General features: G+C 36.7%; 1 protein-coding gene across 8 annotated transcripts in view; it reads left to right on the plus strand.

The window, feature by feature from the left end:
• The window catches only part of TENM3 (teneurin transmembrane protein 3), a 427,807-nt gene that overhangs the window by 320,215 nt on the left and 90,356 nt on the right, over nt 1-17,236 (plus strand). For all 8 annotated transcript variants that reach the window (XM_069493436.1, XM_069493435.1, XM_069493438.1 and 5 more), the window contains 5 exons: nt 2,626-2,836; nt 3,206-3,307; nt 3,516-3,710; nt 4,811-5,011; nt 11,049-11,234. In XM_069493436.1, the coding sequence (XP_069349537.1) occupies nt 2,626-2,836; nt 3,206-3,307; nt 3,516-3,710; nt 4,811-5,011; nt 11,049-11,234 (895 nt within the window). The remainder of the gene's footprint in view (nt 1-2,625; nt 2,837-3,205; nt 3,308-3,515; nt 3,711-4,810; nt 5,012-11,048; nt 11,235-17,236) is intronic.

The following is a 17,236-nucleotide window of genomic DNA, read 5'->3' on the forward strand; positions in this document are numbered from 1 at the left end:
CAAACTTTTCTTCTATTGATTTTACAAAGACCTGTTAATACATTGTAGTTTAAAGCAACTTTAAATGAGAAGGATTTTTAAAGCATGCATATTTGGCAATATTAAATCGTAAGAAAGTTACCTTTAAAGGAGCTTGCTTTCACACCAAGATAATTCCAATTTATATGAAACCTTCATCAAGTATAAGCTTTGTCTCATGATAGCCCCTCGCTGAAGTGGTGTGCCTGAAGAGTTAGCCCAAAGAATTTCACCCTAAAAATAGCATAGGATCCTAACAATTCTTCCACCTCGCCTGCCAAAAAAAATCCATGTCTCAATTTTATAAATAAATTCTATAAATAAAACTCAAGTTTTCCCTTAAGTGATCACTTTACACCCTAAGAACAAAGGTCATTAAATATTTGCATTCCATATAATTTGGTTATTTGGGGTAGAAGTAGTTTTGGTGTTAAGTAGGGAACTTTTCTTTAGGTATTTGAATAGCTCTCCTGAAGCCATGTGTGAAATGCCCCATACAGAAGAGCCTAGAACTGGACAGAATAACTCAGAGCCTGTCGGCTACTGCCCACCCCCACCATCATTCCCACCCACCACCCCAGCCTCATTTCATTGTTCACAGTGTGATGCAAATGCTGATCTCTATGATAAAGGTGATTATTGTGATTTTTGCCTTGAAAGACCAGCTAAAACTCTAATTTTCCTCCTTTTCACTTTTTCAGTTAACTGTGTTTAGGTAAGGGAGAAAAATGTTTATATGCATTGGGCCATAAAAAGAAACTTTTCCTGGCTCTTTGGCATGCTAACATAAATGTTTAAGTCTGATGAAATGAATGGCTTGAGACAGCGACACTTTCAAAACTGCTGAATTAATTTTCCTCTGAAAATTTTAGAATGGAATTCCAGTGAAATTTTTGCAGGTCAGCTATCCACACCAGTCATTATTTTTATCCTTGTAAGACATAATAAAAAGTAAATTTTTGAATCCTAATCAATGTTTTTTTTTTTTTGGTGTATTTTTTTCACAGCTAAATATAGTAATATAGTGTACTTCTTACCATAAACATGTCTTGGGAATAAAATAAAACTGGGTAAAAGTCTATAGAAGCTGAATCACTGTACTTTTAAGAAATTGTTATCTAAAAAGTGCCTTGAAACTACATTGAAAAGTCTTTTCATTGTCTGCCAAATTCACTGTATTATCTCTGGTTACCAAATTTTACCCCAGTGTTACCAATCACATTTCATGTTTTTAATTCTTTGTTCAATTCTCCAGTTAAATTCTTCCAGCCATCCAACATTCATGATTAATCTCACTCAAACAAAAATTATGTTTGATGATGACTGACTTCAGAATAGTAATTGGGCACATCTACTGTTATCGTCATCCCTTCAGGACCCCTCCATTGTTTAATTTTTTAGACTTTTGATTAAAGATGTACATGCATCTTGGTACATGCTTTTACTCTAACTGTAATTTAGTAAGAGCCCATGCATTTCTCCATGGTGCTTGAGATGGTCACAGAGTCACAGAGTGCTATAGTGGAAATGACCCTGGCTTTGGAGCCAAGTGCACCTGAGTTCACAGACCAGCTTCACCACTTAACAGATGGCTGACCCTGCTGAAGCTTCTCAAGACTCGGTTTCCTTTGTCTTTAAAGTGTAAATATTAATACCTTCCTGAAAGGGTTCCTGTGAGGATTCAAAATAATGCCAGCACAGACTAAATATTCCACTGTAGTTGTTACTACATGAGTATTAAATAAGAGAAGACCTTACGAGATTATCTGATGGTCTAACTAACATGAGGCTGCTGGCAACATGGATGGAACTGAGGTCTTTATGTTAAGTGAAATGAATCAGGCACAAGAAAGACAAATACTACATGTTCTCACTGATAGGTAAGAGCTAAAAAGTGGATCTCACGGAGGCAGAGAGTAGCATGATGACCAGAGGCTGGGAAGGGAAGGGGCAAGGGTGGTGAAAAGAGAGAGATTGGTTAAGGGGTACGAACATACAGTTAGAAGGAAATAAGTTTTAGTATTTGATAGTACAGTAGGGAAATTATAGTTAGTTTATTGTGTATGTTAAAATAGAATATTTGCAATGTTCCCATCACGAGAAAAAGATAATCCCAATTACCCTGATTTGATCATTGCACATTACATACAGGTATCAAAATGTCACATGTATCCCCAAAATACATACAACTATGCTATCTCGATTAAAAAAAAAACAATTAAAAATAAAATAAGCATGCCAGATTTGAACTGTAAGTTTATGTAGATTTTATGTTTGCATCCTCCACACTCGTCAAACTTTTTATCAGCCAGGAGAATGAAATTAATTTGGAAACCATATTGCTCAATAAGGGGAAAAAATGAGCTGTGAAGTTAAAATCCAGCAGTGGTGTGTGGTGGGGTAGTTTTGCTCATCCATGTAAATGCTAGGCAGAGAAGACGTCTACCATTTGGACCTGTCAATCAGGAACTTCTTTCTAATACTGTACTTATTTGCACGAAGGAGAAAAGCTTGATGAAAACCCAGAAAAGCGAGAAGCAGCCACCGAGTTGTATTTCTGACGAGTTGTATTTCTGACGACTAACCCGGCTTTGCTCCCCCCCGCAGTACGACTTCGTGGAGCTGCTGGACGGCAGCAGGCTGATCGCCAGGGAGCAGCGGAACCTGCTGGAGCCCGAGAGGGCCGGGCGGCAGGCGAGATCCGTCAGCCTGCACGAGGCCGGCTTCATCCAGTACCTGGACGCCGGCATCTGGCATCTGGCTTTTTACAACGACGGGAAAAACGCAGAGCAGGTGTCTTTTAATACCATCGTCATAGGTAAGCGCGGTGTCTTCAAAGGAGCTGTTCGCAGGCTAAACACGGGGTTGAACAGAAGCTAAATTATCTTTAGCAAGTTGGGGGTGATTCCTGGGGTGTTAAAGCCCAGGTAAAATGCGAGAAATACTTTAACTCGTGTATGTGAGAATATGTGACGGGCCCATGAAGCACCAGCAGAAAATAGTATTTGGAGTTGCCCTGGGAGAGCAGAGTGCACCATGAAAACACTTAAAACCTCTGCGCTTGAAGTGGCGAGGCCTCGCTGTCCTGTTGGAATAATCCAGTGCAAATGAAGATCAAAGGGACACAGTTTATCTTTTGCAAGAGGCAGGCTATACGACGAGTGTGCCTTCTTTCTCCTTTCTTCAGAGTCTGTGGTGGAATGCCCCCGAAATTGCCATGGAAATGGAGAGTGTGTTTCTGGAACCTGCCATTGTTTTCCAGGATTTCTGGGTCCGGATTGTTCAAGAGGTACGCACGTTCGAGTCTTTTCTTAAACCGGTATCAATAAGCTGTGGAAACACAAGCAATTCAGAAAACTACCGAGACAAGAAAGACGGGGGGGGGGGGGGGGGGGGGGGGGGGAAGCGGCCTGTTGCTTGTTGCAGCCGTGTCTTTTCTTTCGGAACCTGGGTGGAAAGCGGGGCTGCTCATTGCTCTGTCGTGTTTCGTTTCGCAGCAGCCTGTCCCGTGCTGTGCAGCGGCAACGGGCAGTACTCCAAGGGCCGCTGCCTCTGCTTCAGCGGCTGGAAGGGCACCGAGTGCGACGTGCCGACTACCCAGTGCATTGACCCGCAGTGCGGGGGTCGTGGGATTTGCATCATGGGCTCTTGTGCCTGCAACTCGGGATACAAAGGAGAAAACTGTGAGGAAGGTAAACATGTCAATATTTGTAGAAGTCTGTTGTCATCTTCATAAAGAAACAGATTGTATCTGTAATCTTTAGCTTGGCAAATGGATCTCTTTTCATACGCTTCCTTATGAAAGTAATTTTGATTTCCAGATTTATGAATGCATTGTTTTATTAACATTTTAACTAATAAAAAAAAACAAATACCAAAAAGCCGCTTTGCTCTTTTTCAGTAGCAAGAAGAATTCTTTTTTTTTTTTTTTCTTTCCATTATTCTGAGAGATAAGCAAACATTTGTGCCTTGGAACAACAGTCGGCTGTTGATTTTTTCTTCCTTTTATTGTTTTTTACATGATGGCAGCTTCTAAATCTAGCATTTTGGCATCTCTAGAGACAGAGTAGCGAACATAATACGCTAGTGAGAAAACTACATCACGGATTTGTTCCATAACTGTACATGTATGTGACGAGAGTCAAGATACTATCCTGTAAAATGCAGTTGAATTGTTTTTTCAAAAAGCAAAAAAGCACCATTTCTGTTCTTCAATCAAATTGATTTTATTGATCTGCACACACAAAGTAATGCAATTAAGTCTCTGGAATTAAATTTTCAGGCCATTGACCCTACAAGTGTAAAGTTTTATTGAGTCAAATTGCTAAATTAAATCTCGTCATCTAAAGCACATTAAAGTGAATTAAGAAGGATAGAAAGTATGCAACTCATTTATTTCTCAAACTGTTTGAAGATCCCATACAGCTGTCAGTACTCAGTGGTCGTGGGTTAGGTCAGCTGATACAGATTTTGTTATAGAGAAGGCAATACTTATTACTCTCTGATTAGGCAGAACAGAGAGCAATAGTCTGAAACCTCAAGAGCCTGTGTGTGTAATTCATGAAAATTGCAAATCCTCGCAAGAGTTCCAATTACCTAAATGGCATTGGACTGGTCCTTAATGCTTTATTTTATTACAATCCTCTGCATTTTCAGAAACAAGTTCTTGAAAATGGTGTATAAATATTTGATTATCCAGAAATGTTCATTAGATTAGGATTTAATTCTTTATCCTGCATGTACTACGGTATCTTCTAGATTTAACAAAGTTGTTCTTTTTTCTCTACGCTAGCTGATTGTCTGGACCCTGGATGTTCTAATCATGGTGTGTGTATCCATGGGGAATGTCACTGCAATCCAGGCTGGGGTGGTAGCAATTGTGAAATACTAAAGACCATGTGTCCAGACCAGTGTTCTGGTCATGGAACATACCTTCAAGAAAGTGGCTCCTGTACTTGTGACCCTAACTGGACTGGCCCAGACTGCTCAAATGGTGAGGTTAATAAATGTAGTACAATTGAATGCTTAATATTATTTAGCTAAAGATGGTATTTTAATTTTCAAAACACGCTTATTAAACTTAATACAAATTTTAGTAAAGTGATTATAGAGATAAATATTGAAAGTAATGAAATGTAGTTGTCTTCTAAAAAGGAAAGAAATAGGCTTAGCCAATTTGCCATTAAAATTTCTCCTTTAGTATTACTGGGCAGAATAATCTTTCATTTGCATAAGATACCCTATCTTCTTAACTCTCACTTTATGGAACTACTAGTAGAAACTAGCCTCTCTAAAGACCTAAGTACAGTTTGGTGACTTAAGCATATTATCATGTAAACAGAAAAGCCCCAATCTTAAAAAAAAAAAAAATGACAATATAAGGCTAAATATGATCATAATGAAGAGTAAACATGTACAGATATTATGATATGTATAATGGTTCAACACTGAGTTTTTAATTATAATAATATGATTAGAAATGGCAGTTAGTAATTTTATTCAATCAGCCAAGTTGTTATTGAGCACTTACTAAAGTGCATGGCATTGTGATAGGTCCTGTAAGAATAAAAGAATAACAAAATGGTAATTGGCCTCTAGAACAGTGGTTTTCAATTTTTTTGACCATGATTTCAAGTCTTAAATACGTTTTTACATTGTAACCTAGTATAGGTATTCATGCACATACATAATTGAAACAAACATTTTACAAAGTGATACACACTGATACTTTTTTCAAGTCTATTTTTTTTTTAAATGCTGGTTGCAACTCATAAACTAATTCTTTGACCCACTTATGAGTCACAGCTTGAGAAGATGCCATTCTAGTATAGAAGATTACGGTTTAATTAGGGAGATAAGATGAATACACATGAAATAATTAGAAACAAATACATTCTAATTTAATATTATATTGAGAGTTACATGGAATAATATGCTAAATTCAATAGGCATTCGGAGAAGTGATTCTATTTTGATAAATTTTGAAAATTTTCAAGGACACATTTATTAACATTTCTTTCCTTCATTTAAAGGTGGCAGTCTAGGAGGGGGTTATTTTTTTGACTAGGGGAAAAGTATAGGAAGTACTGCATTGACTATGAAATCAGATTCATACCCAGCCTTTATTCTTTGATAGCTATGAAACCTTGGGAAAATTACTGTATGCCTCAGTTTACTCTTCTATAAAATCATAGGACATTATTCACAGATATGCTGTGGGGAATTACTTGAAGTTATGTATATAGTCCTTAGTACAAAGCTTGGCCCATAATAAATTCTGTTACCACCACCATCACTACTACAGGTTGAGCATCCCTAATCCAAAATCCAAAATCTGAAACTTTTTGAATGCCAACATGACACTCAAAGGAAATGCTCACAGGAGCATTTCAGATTTCAGATTTTTAGATTAGGGATGTTCTACAGGTATGTATTCTGCAAATAGTCCAAAGTCTGAAAGAAGTTCAAACTCTGAAACAGTTCTGGTCCCAAGCATTTTGAGCGAGGAACACTCATCCTATACTTCTATTAGCAAAGATGCCACAGTGAAAAAAGAGTATTTGGAGGCCAAAATGTGGTTGAGCCCAATTATGAGTAGTGCAGCTTAGAAATGATGTTTTAGACAATGGAGAACTCAATTCACTAATAACAATGATGCAGTCACTAGTACAATGAGAGTTTTGTTTTAGGAGAACTAATATACAGATACGTCAGAGTGTGTGAACAGTGAAACTTTGATGACTAGAAGACAAGTTAGAGGACTCTCACAGAAGTGTGAGGCGATGAGAGCATAGAGACAATAGAAATGAAAAGGATGATCTGAGGGACAATTTAAAGGGAAAATAGGACTTGCTGAAAAAACAGTATAGAAGTTTGGTGAGAAGAGCTATAAGTATGAAGCAAAGGAAGTTGGGGTTAATGTTAATATCTCTAAATGAGGCAAGAAAGTTGGGAAAGGATGAGGCTGATCGTGAGAGGCAGGATGTAAGCGAGGAGATGAAAGAGAAGTTTGAAATAGAGAAGGGGATAAATTCCATTGAAATAATCAAACCGTCTAAGCAAAAATAAAATTCAATAAAAGAAGAGGGAAATTAAGAAAGAAGGGAAAAAAGAGGAGGAGGAGAAAGAGGAGGAAGGAGGAAAAAGGACACATTTTACTCGCAGTTTGAGCAAATGAAAACATTCTACATAAAGCTTAGATTCAGTGAATGGGTCTACCCACTCTCAGTCCTGCCCACGCTGGCTGTCCCCTTCTCTGAACCTGCTGTTCAACAATTCAGTGGTTAAGAACAGAGACTCAGATGCTGAACTGCCTGGGTGCACATTTTGGACTGGCCATTGACTAGCTCTAAGACATTAGGCAAGTTAGTGACTTCTCTGTGCCTGGGTATCGTTATCTGTAAAATGGGGGTGACAGTAGGACTACTTTATACAGTTGTGGAAAGGTTTCAATGAGTTCATTGTGCAAAGCACTTAGAATGGTGTCTTATACAGTAAGTACTCAGTAAGTATTAACCATTATTAATAGAAGTAGTGGTGGTGATGATGTTAGTAACTGTAGAGGTACCTGAAAGGCTTATTGTGGTTTATCATATTTAATTCCTCATCAATTCACAGGAGCTTCCATATAAAACTCTTGATTGGGTTTCGTTCTCCAAATGTGAGTTTTATGAAATGCAAATTATTTCCTCTATTAGTATAATCTAATGGCATAAAACTAAATGAAATCTTACAAGGTAGCTAATTCACATGCTTATTTTTAGCAAGGAAAAAAGACTAGTAATTTTTATAAAACGCTATTTCCTGGCCTTTTGAGAAACCTGAGTGACATCGCTGCTACCCTGTGAATCAGTGTTAGCACGACAGATTTATCTGCTACTCTTCCCCTACTACACGTTGAATCCTGGAAGCCCAGACTAAAGAAAGTTTTCTGTAGGCTACTTTGTAATACTGATGGAAATTTTCTGTTGAACCCATAAGTAGATACAGTATTGAAGAGACAAGATTTCTTCCTTTCTCCCTCTCACTCTGATTTATTATGAGTTTTCTTCCTTCTTCCCTACCCCTCTCATTTCTCTCCTTCTTTCCTTTTTCTCTCCATTTCTTCCTTCCTATTTCATTCTTCCTTCCTCCTCTTTTGGCCATACACTTTTGAATAGGTTGGGAAACCAGAAACTTTGGTTAGAAAATTCATGTCTGCTAGAGCAAATAATATGCATAGGATAAGTAAGAGTAGAAACGTAAATTGGAGTCTGGATTAGAGAAGGCCTTGAATTCTCACTAAAGAGTTTTAGGAAATCATCACCAACCAACATTTATCAAGCATGGGTGCATTAACACAATAAGTTGTTTTGTCCTCTGTTCTTAAAAAATATATTTTATAATTACAAGAATCAAAATAAGCATTTACTTATCTCTGCTGAGTTTTTATCTACACTAAAAAAATCCTTTCCTCAAAAAGTATCCAATTAAAGTTTATAGAGATAATTACTTACATAGTAAAGCTACTTGGTTCAGGTCTCTATGCCTCCCTCAGTAAAACAGGCATACTAAGACTAGCTATAAAATAGTACTTGCTTTCAATTGCCTTTCTGATTTGCTTCCCGCAATTATCCAAGTAGGAAAGGAACAAGCATAATAGCCCCTTTTTTGTTTCATATGAAGTTATTATAATGTATTACCTGAATTATTTTATAAAGGGTAGTTTGTAATTGATACTAAATATCTCAAAAGGTAATTCAGTCCTCTTCATAAAATGATATTACTATGAATACCAAAATAAAGACATAAATGTTAACTAAAAGATTAAATTGGCTGCCAAAAATCACATATCATTATTTTACGTATTTAGACTGGATTTTTTTCATGCTACTGTAATTATTTTGCTAGTTGAAAATCTAATTTTACCTGTGTATTAAATGACTGTTTAGTCATTGTGAGCAGAGATCTTTGTCCTATTCATCTTTATACCCTCAATGCGAAACAGATACTTAACATATATTAAAATCTCAATATAGAGAGTGGCACAGGAAAGTAAATAAGTACAGAACAAAATCTTATTAAATTTTGCTATTAGCGACAGAAAGACAGGAAACTGACTTGGAATTATAGTAAAGATTTCAGATGTGCTTCTGTTCACCCTATAAAAATATCTGGCCTCATGTGCCTCAAATTTATCTGGCTGTTACACAGTTTTCATTTAAAGCTTATAAAAATATGTTGTTAATTTACATTATGGCTTAAAGTTTACAAACAGTATAATTCTGAATTTCTAACTAAATGAATCCTAAAGGAAAAGACTTTACTCACTACCTCTTTTGTTGTTGTGGAAATGACCTTCAGATATCTAAATTCAATAAGAGAGTAGATCTTGCACCTGAAGAAACATTTGGTTAAGCTGCTAAAAGAGAAGAAATGAATTATTTCCCTCAGTAAGTTTACAGGTTTGAAACCAACAGAGCTCTTCTCTGTCTTCATCAGCAGTTTGTCCATTAATTATCCCTTCAATTCCACTTCAATTAAATTAACTCTAATTAATAAGTTCATTACAAAGATTGACGCACCTTGCTCAAAGCTAGTGTGCTAAACGCTGATAAACACCTTTACCCTAATGAAAAATTGATTAGATTGAATAAAAAGGGTACCTCAGAAAGAAACCTCTCGCTTCTGCAGCTGAGTTGATGTTATGTTGCTCTGAAATTAATCAAACTATCTTGGATCTCTTAATCAAAAATTTAATTCAAAGGAGATAGAAAATGTGGCATGAAAAAAACCACGTGCTAGTCTCTTCCAGTTAATAGTTGGATGTTGTTTATAAGAAATTCTGCAAGTGCCATAGTGCCTTGATACGGTGTTTAAAGTTAGCCTGTGACATAGAGAATTATGGTGTCCAAGAAATATTGTTTGGGGAATGAATGAGAAAAATAGGAACATGTGACTACATAAACAATTATTATTTTTTAATTTTAAAAAAGGCTTAGTATATTTTCTGGTTGTTAGAAATGATTTCAGATTTTCATTGTTCAGCATTTTTATTTTTGCAAGAAAGCCAAAGCTAAATAATAGTCTTACAATCTTAGGGAAAAAGTATAGTTAACTTTATATGTAAAGAATAAAAAATAAAGTAACCTTCAAAGTTCCTTCTCCCTCTCTCTCAATTGATCTAGTTAAATAAAGCTGTAAAGAAAACTTTTAAAAAATTTACTTGAGACATCTGAATTCTTTTTAAAGACCTAATCTGGTATCATGGTGTTTGAAGTTATTTGGTCATTTGTGCTCCTTTCAGTAATTCTGGCAGCTGAAAAACCTTGTTTTTCAAATGACAGAGTCAATGATTATATATATTATTAAGCTAGGTTTCTACTATGTGGGCTAAGAAATTTGCATCTGTCAACAGTACAAATTTACTGAATAGGAAAAACAACGTCTTTTATTTAACTAGCATATCTGTGTGTCAGAAGCAAGCTAATATATTACTATAATAGATTCTTCTTAATGAAGGTCTCCAGATATTTAAAAAATTTTAATGTAGCATTAGAAATAACCTCTTTTCAATTCTTGCTGTATGTGTGAGACCCAAGTCCTGTTAGATAACCTGAGATACTTAGATACTGAAATATTTCATTAGTTTGAGGGTGTGTGTGTGTGTGTGTGTGTGTGTGTTTTCTTGGTTACCAGCAGATACTCTCTGATAGGTATATATGAATATGACTATTCTCTATATATAATATTTTCTATATAAAATATTTTCTATATAAGGTAAGAAATTGTGCATAACAATTGTATGTGTATTTTATGCATGATTATAGCATCATATAAAATTAAATGATAGAATGAAAATGTGAAATTCTATCGTTGGTAGTCCTTAGTAGTCAATGCCGAAATTAATATACAAATACTTTAGACTTACTTTCAATGATTTTGTTTTTCACTTTAACACATTTGAGTTTAAGATTCGGCACTGCGTGTTCATTCCCCTTCTCACCCCCGCTACCCTTCTCTCCTGCCCTGCTTCCTCTCTTTCAACCTAGAAATCTGCTCCGTGGACTGTGGCTCGCACGGCGTTTGCATGGGGGGCACTTGCCGCTGTGAGGAAGGCTGGACGGGCCCCGCGTGCAACCAGAGAGCTTGCCACCCGCGCTGCGCCGAGCACGGGACCTGCAAGGACGGCAAGTGTGAATGCAGCCAGGGATGGAACGGAGAGCACTGCACTATCGGTAGGCTCCCTGCGCTTCCGGCTTCTGTGTCTGCCTCGTGTGCAGCGGACAGCCCACGCTCTCGGCTGTTTTCAGCTTATTTTTTTACATTATCTTCTTTATTCCTTTCTCTTAAAAAGGAATTATTTTTAGAATATGGTTGTCGTTATACAATGGCAATTCAGTTCTTTTTAGAACTGTGACAAGTATGAGGTATAAATATTTGTATTCATTGTTTTTTGTGATGGTCACAAAAATGGACTCACATAAAGCAGATTAATTATTTACTTATAAATGAACTTTCATTGACTACTACTTCTTAATGTTCCATAATGCCATTGCATCTCTTAATAGCAATCATATTTTTGCTATAAAAACTTTTTTCAGATACAGATTCCAGACTCATTCATCTTAGGCTTGTGCATATAGTGAGTCTCTACAAAAGAGGTTTGGCTTTTTATGACTTCATTTTGCAGTACCATAAGCAATAAAGTAGAATCAAATGCACAAGTCTAGCTGTTCTTAAATCTATATGCTTAACAATTTTTCAAAAATGATGACATTCATGAACATCTGTATGACTGAACAGAAAATAGTCAGATAGGTGTTTAAGATCAAACTGTTAGTATATAAACTGTATTTAGCATAGATACAAAAGTATCCAGAACACACATATACCATATTTTTAAGATAGCATCTTTGCTTTTACCATTTGAGTCACTGAAATTAAAATGTTCAATTAGAAAAAATACAATAAAAGTAATAAATTTTCACCTCACTTCAGTGAAAGTATATAGCATTAATTATAAATGGCATAGTTCTACAGAAATTTCAGAATTTGAGGTACACTGTTTCTCCACATTGTTTTATGCACTTAAGGTAAAATTGAACAAAGCCCTTGGGGGGAGTGTCAGTGTCTTTAAAGATTTCTTCCTCCATTGTATCTGTAAGTATTCTATACTTCACTTTTTTGCTTGTAGGAATTGGTTAGCCAGGAATTTTGTTGTGGGAAAACTGAAATCACATACATCTTCTAAATCCTCACAGTTAAATCTTTACAAACCTCATGTAAGATTTTTTTCTAATCTTACTGACCTCCGTAGACATCTGTTTCAAGGGTCTCACTGCCACCCCGCACTGGTGATCTGCTAGAAGGACTAACAGGACTCGGGTAGTTACGCTCGTGGCTGTAGTTTATTACAGTGATCAGAAAAGAAAAAAGACACATCAGACCAGAGTATGGAGAAGTCCATGCACAGGCTTCCTGTAATATATTCTCCTCTCCCACCTGGAGAGGTCACATGAAGGTCCTTTTCCAGCAGTGAATTGCATCAACACATGTGTACTATCTCTGCCCAGAGAAGCCTATTTAAGACTCAGAGTGTAGATTTCTATTGGGACTGAGATATCCTCTGTTCCCCAGAACCACCACAATTCCAGACAAGCATTCCAGAAAGTCTGGTGTGGGCAACAACTGCAACAATTCCAGAAAAGCAAGTGTGGGCAAAATAACCTTATCAAAGAGTAGGGAACATCCAGTATCCTGATGCCAGCCAAGGGCCAGCCCTCCAAGATCCTAAAGATCAGGCCTGCTGTGTTAGCTCTTCCCTGCACAGCATTCTCAGCGGACTTACTGCCTGTGACTGGGGAAACATGTAAGGTTTCTACTGAAGTCAACAGCAAATGCACATATTCATAGCTCATCTGCACTGATACGGCTTTCCCCTCCTCTGCTCTTCAAGGGAGGCTTCATAGGGCAGTGGCAGCATGTTTTCATGTGAACTTACACTAAGGCAGAAACAAGTTGACAGGCAGAATATGTGTATCTTTTTGTGGCCATCCAAAGGACAATGCAGTACACCTATGAGCAAGCCGCGCCGTGTCCCAAATGCCTGTATACCAGAGGCAGGGCAGGAACAACACTCCTCTGATCATATTCCTTCATACTTTGTGACCTCTCTGCCACCGTACCCAGTCAGAAGAAGTGAATTGATTCTATCTCAGGGAGAAAAGATTCTATATCTGACAATATAGACCCTAGGAAGTACAACAAACACATGTGTATATCGCTTTGAAAACCAGGAAGTGTACCAAAAAATTATCTATAGGTAGATTTAACTTGCCAACCCACAGCTACTCAACAAATCATTTCATTGTTTTCCTCACTGACCTTGGCAGTATTACATGCATAGTAGTGTCCCATAGATAAGCCGTTGCTAACAACTTCCTTGTTGTTTAGGAACAAACACGATTTTTGTTAGTAGCAGGTCTTTTTATTACAATTTACTATATCTTGCTGTAGTTAACAATTCCATTTAATATTGTTTTTATTTATTTTGCTGCTTTTACACTCCATATTAATAACAATGTGGGAAATAAAGGACTTGCTTCGTTTAAAAACAAATTTTGTGGTGAACCTTTGGATCCAGTATTCATTGTTTTGCTTTTTTATACTGTTAGAACTAGTTATTCCAAATTTTGGCATACAAAGGTCCAATGGCTTTTCCCTTGTCTACTTATTACCTGTCTAAATGTCCACAGTGAATCCTAAGGGGACATTTGTGAACTACTAATTAAACAACCCAGGAAACCACAGTGTGTTTTCGCATTTGGGATAGTTACTGTTCTGTGCATTTCCTCTCAGTTTCGACACATGCATCTGAATGAAAGAAGCTGCCACATTATGAAAGAATACTCATAAATCAGCAAGATTTTTTCTTCCTCCTTATGATGTGCCATCTCATTGAATACAAACAGGGAGGTTAATTGAAAGAGAGATGGAGGAGGAATTAAACAGTTAGAGGCAAACAAAAATTCCCAGTAGAAAGCCAAGAGTATTCTTCATTAGTCATCTTGCTGTCTTCATAAACTCTGTTCATGCTTTCATAAAACCATAGGCATTTTGATAGTAAAATAGGTCATGAATTTGGAGTAGTCACTGAACCACCCTATCTACCTAAAAGGACTCCAACCTGGTATTTTTATTGGTGTGTTCATATTTTCCTCTCATGAGTCGTGTGTGCAGCAAACTAGTTATATTCACCTGCAGGTTCATTGTCGTAAGTCCTTCTCCTTTCATGGGTTAGTCTTTGACTAGTGGCTCATGCAGATGGAAAATGAAACAATGGGAAGTCTACTTTCAGCAGTAATGTGATTAAAATAGGTATTTCTTCTTTCCTCCCCAGAAAGCATCTATGATTAGTGGGCCCTTTTATAAATAAAGAAAAAGAGAAATTACATGACTGAACCATATCCAATAAGCACCAATGCTTACTACTAGCATGGTTTAATAGCACTGATAAAGATGCTCAGCTACAAACACATCTTCCTTTATGTGTGACCATGCCACACGAGGGTCAATGGATTATCATAGCCATGTGCCTGTTTGTTTTTCATGAGTTAGGAAAGGTGTAAAATATTTAGAGGATCCAGAGGCGAGTGAAAAATATATTGAATATAATTAAATGTTCTATAAATAATAGTTGGCATAATTAGAATATGATATGGCTACCTCTACATTTGAAAAGCTTAAACAGTTCTCTGTGGTGAGATTTGAGGTGGGTCAAGGTCAAACCGGTGAGTTGGGAGCACTGGTCGTTACCTAATTCAGTAAGTTCACTCTTAACGTATTTAGCTGGAATCAGACTCTGTAACCATGGAAAGGCAGCTCAGTTGGTTTGGCTTTCTCCTCTGGCTATGACCGTGGCCTGAGGCTGGAGTTAATTGGCCATAGAAGCAATGCAAATACCACGCCAGCCTCTGCTGAACAGATGTTTGTAAGCAGAATCAATAACTTTTAAGTGCAGTACCAATAAATCTTAAATACCAAATTTTGAGTATTACAACGTACAACTTACACAGGAACCATTCTTTTTAGCGTTTGTCAAAGAGATTTACCCCTAAAGTCATCCATTTGTACCTGGGAGCTTTGGAGGCTATAGATGAGATTGAGGCCTGAAGGGGCCTGGGCGGGGATTGAATAATGCGTCTGATGGTCCCCTACCGTGGGGGTTGCTATAAAAAGCTCTCTCTGGATGGGTGAATTGTCCTCTAGAAACTGGCACTTTCCAATTCTCCAGGAGACAGAAATGAAGAAAATGGGTTTGTATTGTATAAACCTTGATTAGATACAATGACAGACGAACCTTGGGTTGGAAAAAAATATTTAAATGCTGGGACAGGCTCCAGAACAAATTTTTCAATCTCTCTTCCAGTAAGTTTTAACAATACTACTATTACTTAGGTGTGAAACATTGGAGGGGTTTTTTGTTCTTTTTGTTAGCTCAGGGAGTGTTTTTAGAAGGGGAGTATTTTTTAACTTCTTTCCATCTATTATCTCAAAGATCAAGTCTCTTGAGCAGTGGCCCTATTTGAAGGTCTTGCAGTTCTAGAATTTTTTCACTGTTGATAATTTCTGCTTTATTTGGGAAATTGTTAGATTTAAATGTGGAGTTCCCTTTACATCCTCCATTTCATTTAACTTTTATTTTTGTTTTCCTATGGCGTTGAAACACAGGTCTGTTTTGTAGGATTCTGTACCTTGCATGCCTCAGTTACTTTTCATTTGTTAATTAATTCATTTCTTTCTCCCTACAGCAATTATTGAACATCGTTTCTGTGATACACATTAAGAAGTATTTCTTGTATAAGTCAGTGTAACATAATGAAAAAGGCATGGGCTTTGAAATTTTAAAAAAGATATGTTTTTAAGTCAGTTCTGCAATTTATTCACTATAACTATGTCTCATCTGTTCTTAGCCTCAGCGGGCTTTTTTTCAAATGCAAAATGGCTATTATAAGACACAAATATGAGATTTTGAAGCAGAATATTCTAAGGTTTAACAAATTTTGGAATTTGAATCCTTGCTGCGCTATTGAGTGACCTTGGGCAGGTCCTTTAACTTTTCTAAGTATGTTTCCTCTTATATGGAATGTGAATATTATGGGCTCCATAGGATTGTAAGAATTAAATGAAATACTAGAATATAGAGCACTTAATAAAGCACCTAGCAATTAGTGTTCAATAAATTAGAGTTTTTATTTGGTTAAGTATAAATGAGACAAACTGCAATCCAGACAATGTTTTAGGTGCTGATGTTTTTTTTAAAAAAAACAGAACAAAATTTCTGTCCAAAAAATTTACTTTAAAGAGTTCATGAAATTTCCATTTCATTGTTATATAATATCATCTCAGAATGGATATTGTTTAAGAAGTTTGGGTGGGGCATTAGAGAGCTGTTTTTTGAAATCATGGTGATGAAAAGAAAGGTGGAGAATACTGTGGTATTTTCTTCTAGTAATGTCTCAAACACAAAGCTGTTTATTGAGCTACATTGATTTTCATGTACTTTCGGGCAATTCAAATGGAAATTTGGCCTAGGGGAAATCCTAATTCCTTTAAGCTACAAAAGACCAGCTATTTGTTTTTATTCTAATTCTTTAGTACAGTGGGAAACTAGATCTTTAATGATCACAAAGACACGCTTTGTTTGCTCCGACAAAACGTAGACGTGCAGTACTCACCATACCTCTATTAAACACCATGTTTCTTGGGCTTTGGAATGCTGGAGATTAGAAATTGAAAATGAAATTCACACAGTTGGGAAGTTACCTACTACTCATGGGGGGTGAGGGAGAGAGAAAAATCAAAACTTTTACCAGTGTGGACAAGCCTAGGCTTAGTGCTCTAATTCTTTCTTATCTCAGATTATGGTGAAGGAACAGTATTTCAATTATTAAATTAAAAAATAGGTGACAGTTTTGAAGGGAAAAAAATGACCAGTCTGATAAATGCTTCACTTAGATCACAAAAATCAGTATTCTTTGTAACTTCTATAATGTTTCCCAAATTGGGAATCATGTTCATAATAAAACAATACGTAATTCTAAAAATATCTTTTTACATTCTTATTCAAGTTTTATTTATAATTCCCCCATAACAAGTGGCTATAGGGAAACACATTATACCCACCAATGACTGTTCTGGGAGGCGTCTGGCTTCACATCAGTCAGTGATGAGGAAA

This window comes from Eulemur rufifrons, chromosome 18 (assembly GCF_041146395.1).
Source record: "Eulemur rufifrons isolate Redbay chromosome 18, OSU_ERuf_1, whole genome shotgun sequence".
NCBI lineage: Eukaryota > Metazoa > Chordata > Mammalia > Primates > Lemuridae > Eulemur > Eulemur rufifrons.